This window comes from Chenopodium album, chromosome 9 (assembly GCF_948465745.1).
Source record: "Chenopodium album chromosome 9, dcCheAlbu1.1, whole genome shotgun sequence".
Classification (NCBI taxonomy): domain Eukaryota; kingdom Viridiplantae; phylum Streptophyta; class Magnoliopsida; order Caryophyllales; family Amaranthaceae; genus Chenopodium; species Chenopodium album.
The window spans coordinates 62,176,332-62,181,888 of record NC_137842.1 but is presented as its reverse complement, the minus strand read 5'-3'; the positions used below and the strand labels follow the sequence as shown (position 1 = coordinate 62,181,888).

The 5,557-nt window shown below is 37.8% G+C and overlaps 1 protein-coding gene across 1 annotated transcript; it reads right to left on the bottom strand.

Annotated features, from left to right (window-relative positions):
- Positions 1 to 2,929: 2,929 nt before the first annotated feature.
- LOC145560068 (uncharacterized) lies at positions 2,930 to 4,863 on the bottom strand. Its single transcript, XM_081621323.1, has 3 exons — positions 4,717 to 4,863; positions 4,588 to 4,625; positions 2,930 to 3,914 (listed from the first exon to the last, which is right to left on the bottom strand). The coding sequence occupies exons 1-3, from the start codon at positions 4,819 to 4,821 to the stop codon at positions 3,080 to 3,082; spliced, it is 978 nt and encodes a 325-aa protein (XP_081477449.1). The 5' UTR covers positions 4,822 to 4,863; the 3' UTR covers positions 2,930 to 3,079.
- Between the last annotated feature and the right edge of the window lie 694 nt (positions 4,864 to 5,557).

Genomic DNA, 5,557 nt, shown 5'->3' with positions numbered 1-5,557 from the left:
AGAAGGAACAACTTTGCCACAAATACTCCTATTAACAATAAAAGAATATGTGACAGAGGAAACACACCTCATAACTACGCGAACCCAAGCCTCAGCAAATCCCATCTTCAAAAGTAGTTTTTCCAGAAAAAACCACTCCACTCTATCATATGCTTTGCTCATATCGAGCTTCATAGCAATAGTACCCTTACGGCTTGTGCTTCTATTCTTCATGGTATGAAAGAGTTCCATGGCAATAATAGCATTGTCAGTAATCAACCTGCCTGGAACAAATGCACTCTGATTTTCCGAAATTACATTCGGCAAAATTTCCTTCAAACGCATAACAATCACTTTCGAGGATATATTATATAAGACATTACAAAGGGCAATTGGTCGAAATTCGGCCATAGAAGTGGGGGATTGCACCTTAGGAATGAGAGCAATGTTAGTGTTGTTCACAGAGGAAGGGGACATCGACCCACAAAGGATTTGATTAACTCGCTCAAAAACAGCATCACCTACTACATGCCAAAATTTTTGGTAAAATATGGCATGTAGTCCATCTGGACCCGGGGCTTTACAAGGATGCATAGCACTTAGAGCAACAAATACCTCCTCTTTGGAACATGGCTTGAGTAGAGATTCGTTGTCTGCCAAACTGATACAAGGGGAAACCGCCGCAAGAACATTCTCACACTCCTCCATAGAAGGGCCTGTGGACGCAAAGAGATTAGTATAAAAATGTTCAACAATTTTTTCAAGCTCCTCATCCTCGGTTTGCCAAGTTCCAGCCGAGTCAAATAGGCCTTTAATCTCATTACGTCTTCTTCTTTGGGAAGCCTTGTGATGGAAGTATTTAGTGTTGCGATCCCCGTCCTTTATCTCTGTAGCCCTTGACCTGAGATACCAGTAAGCCTCTTGTTTTTCAAATAAATCATCAAGCTTTTTCTCTAGAACCGAAGCATACTCGATGTTCTCAGCAGACATGCCTCTACTTTGCACCTCTTTTAACTCTTTCTCGACTTTGTCAATGTTCCCATCCAAGTCAGAAATTTAGTACCACTCCACTTCTTGAGCGCTGCCAAGGTACGCTCTAGTCTAGCTTCAGTTGGCACCCCTGCATTGCCACCCCAAGCATCTTTGATGGTCTTCTCGCAAGAAGCATCAAGCAACCAGGCTGACTCGAAACGGAGAGCTTTCTTCCCCCTTTTCTTCTTTTTTTTCGGACGCTTAAGTCTCACCAGAATCGGGCAATGGTCTGACTTGTATCTCACAATATTTTCAACTTCGGCATCAGGAAACAAAGAGCGCCACGAGTTGTTGCAACAAAACCGATCAAGCCTTTCACGAATTATGGTCTGCTCCGTAAGACCTCTATCCCAAGTGAACAAGTCACTCAAGCACCCAAGATCATGTAAATTACACTCTCTAAGGCATTCCCTGAAATCTGCTATAGCCCTCCTTTCACAATTTGCTCCACCCTCCTTTTCATCATAACTCAAAATTCGTTAAAATCTCCCCCAATTAGAATAGAACCAGTGAAGGATTCACATAAGTTCCTGAGAAGCTGCCAAGTTTTGTGTTTGTTTGCCGTTTCCGGCCAACCATACACACCCACAAAACGCCACTTAACACCATCCCCTCCGTCTATATCACCACAAATATGATTATTCGAAAAAGAGACAAGAGTAAAATTTATTTTAACACTATTCCAATACAAACACAAACCTCCTGCCAAACCAATACTACTAACTCCTAAAGCACTATCAAAACCAAGATGATTTTTCAGATTCTCGGACTGACCTTTATTAATTTTTGTCTCTGAGAGGAAAAGTAAGTCCGATCTGGGGCATGATTCAAGCACCATCTGCGCAGTGCATTAACTGCTCGAGGTCTGCCCGCACCTCGACAGTTCCAGCACACTATACTCATGGCTCTTCACGGGGTTGGTTCATACCAACACCCGCTACTTGGAGATTAGAGCCCTCCACGCTATTTTGAACATGATTAACAGAGGTGTGCATCACACCTTCTTTTTCCTGCTCAGTTGATAAAGTCTCCCCTCCAGCTAGCGCAAGTCTGATCTCTCCCTTTCACTCAAACTTGCTGCACCCCTCTTTCTTCCAGTCACAGCCACTCCACTACTCTCTGAAGTATCCATGAAATCCCCCTCACCCTCTTTCCTACTGCAAATATCAGCTCTCTTCCATGTTTTTTTCACCATTTTATTTTCCCTCCCCTGTATTTTTATCCCCAGCTCACTCTCCTTCTCCTTTTCTCCCTCGCACACCCCTTTAGGATCAAGTAGATCTTCCAGTTCTACTGTCGAGGCCTGATTTGTCACTGTTCTCGGCCTTAGAACAATTTTGTTGCTCTCCTCATCAACTACTGCTCTCAATGTAACCTCTCTATCCTTGGGAACAATCGATGTATTTCCAGGAGAAGCAAATTGAAGCCTCCTTGCTGCACTAGGGGGTCCAAGCCGAATAGCATACTTATAAATGGGCCACATCAGAGCTTTTAATGGGCCCGCAGTCCAATGAAAATCTCTACCTCACAACTGATGAACCTAAAGCAATTGTGTTTGTTATGGCAGGCAGTCGTTCTTTGGATGGAGACAGCTAAAGCTGCTACTACGTAGATATTCTGGCTACACACGCCATTCCTTGTGCAATGTCCGATAATCTCAAGACATAAGCTCGAGCCTGAATCTCAGCTCGCTTTCTATACAAAAGAGTTTTGCATACTATTTTAGAATCTTTTACCTGAGCAAATTAAATTTACACCCTGCTAAATTTACATCCTACTAAAGGTAAGAGAAATGAGTGTTTCATTGTTACTACCTGAGCAAATGTATTATATATATTTATTAATTCCCCTTTGTAAGAGTAAAAAATATTGTAATGTATCATTAATAATATACTCATACTAATCCTTAAAGAGGGGGAAATTATACGGTGTAAATGCTAATTGCAACTTCAGTTTTTAGTGGTTATTAAATAAAATTATACAGCTGAAATGGGGATGGAGATTGAAGAAATAATATTACTCATTTCTCATGTGAATCTTGTAATGAGAAAACAATACATGATAATTATTATGCGTCTATGAAGCTGCAATATCTGGGATCATAGGGAGGGAACCGGGTCCAATCCACATACACTCGTAGACAATAATTCGACCCTTGGAATTCATCATACATGGATTTCGGCTTCTCTGGCTCAAATGTTTGCTTATACTCTAAGGTCTCAAGCTGTCCATGGAATTCATCACAAAGCACACACAAGTTTGCTAACACAATGAGTGACGCGTTTAGTGGCACAGCAACCACGGATTTTGACAGTGGTATCTCACCGAGGGTTACCTCCTCAACCTCTGATTCACCCTTTTCAAACAAACTACTCTCATAGTACTTCTTCTCATAATGGGTTAAGTATCTAAAGTTGCTGTACCTTGTATTAATCCTCCCATAAACCTTATAATTCCCACATGATGAGCCCGACGCCATCAATGTAAACCTTAACTTAGCTTGTATAGCATCGCTGAACATTGTATAATGTAGAGCTGCAAAACCATGTATACCACAAACAATTGAACAAATTCGAGTATTAAGGAACAAACCAACATTGGTGAAATTATACCACGCACTCCCTGAACAAATATTACGTCCCTTGCCATCCTCCAGCCTAAGGATTATTGAAAGATCTTCACCAGTGTAACACCTTGGAGAGCCTTTTAATTTTAGACTAGTTTCATGAGAATGTAAGATGTCAGACTCCTTGCATCCATCAAAGATAATAAATTCTTGGTATTCATCTGAAACAAGGATTTTTCCCTTCACCCCTGAACGAAGGCCATCCACACCATAAGAAAAAATAGAAATTGAGAAAATCTCCATCATTTCTATCCAATCTTTTGACTCTGATACATACCTGGATCGGAGAAAACAAATGACATATCTTATAACTTTATATATGTGTATAAAAATATATATAAAGAAAGCACAAAACACATGTTTCTATGGTTATAGGAAATATAACTAAATGTATCTTACTTAGGGTCTGCTCTCTTCAGCTTATTTTCAGTTCAATTAAGTTGTTCTACATAACACAATCCTCGCTGATAAAAGCAAGGAAAAATTATTTACAATTTTTCATATTTAAAAATTATGATTTTAATAATAAAAATATAGATAAGATAAAAAAATAAAATAAAACACACCATTCTACCACCAAAGGGGAGGGGGTTTATTTTATATATTTTTTTATCTTTATTTTTTAATTTAAATTCAATTTTTTTGCAAAAGAAAATTAAAATAAAAATTTCTAACCTATCATGATGTGACACGTGTCTTAAGGTAACCTTTTAAACAGGTTACCGATTTTCATTATCAATTCATGGAAGATCAGGGTTAAACGTCGTAATATTTCAGGATAATTTAAAGGTCGTAATATTTCGGGATAATTTAAAGGTCGTTATATTTCGGGATAATTTAAAGGTTATTATATTTATGAAAGACTGCAAAAAGGTCATAATACAACTAATATGGAGTATTTTTTTTCCTAAAAGCAAAGAGCATGTGACTCAAAATTAACATGTGTTTACCACTCAATATTGTTCAAGGCTTCCAATAGCTGTGCTTGCTTTAACAAAAAAACAAACAAACAAACAAAGAGGTTAGGCTTAATACAAAGCAGAGTACACAATTCAACAATGTATATGTGCTGCACAAACCTGGTTTGCCTTTTGGATTGTAAGGCCTCTTGACCTCTTTCGGTTGATCCTTTTATCTTCAGATCTTTCATTGGACATTCTTTTACCATCATAATACTCATACATTGGATATTCAGAAAGGATATCTCTTGCAAGACCAAAATGTGCAAACACTCGAATGCGACATGATTTCCCATGAATATTTACACAATAAGGGCCACCGAAACATGAATATTCACACTACGTCACGTGCAACGCGCGCGTCGGGCAACCCTAGTATGTGTGGTTTTCCAAGGCTAATGTGTATTATTTTTAAGTGTAACTAGTCTTTTGACCCGTTCGATGCACGGGTTGTTACTTAGGTTATTTTTCTTAGAAAGTGTGAAAAACTATCTTATTGTTAATGTAATGAACACTAATTAGTTTAACTTTAATTTATTATGTTGAATATGAAACACTCAATTTTCTTACTTAAATTTGTATCATCGATGATCTTAATTAAAAATGCATACAAAGAGATTTGAACCCCAAACCTCATTGAATGAAAACCAAATGCATCACCATCTTAGCTAGAATTTATTCATGCTTAATTAATCCAAATTTATATACTACCTCCGCTTCGCATTACTCGCAACAAAGGGGTATTATTTGTGAGATATAAAATATTCGTTTGTTGCAAGTAATAATGCGAAGCAGAGGTAGTATAAATAGATACATGTATTAGAATGTAGACTGAAAACCAAAAAAATCCAAAATAAATTATTAATGTCATTGTATTCTAATTTACCCAAGTTAAATAAATTAATAAGTCTTTTAAAGCTTCTAATATAAAAATGAAATTATTCAAAGTATCACCCGGGAT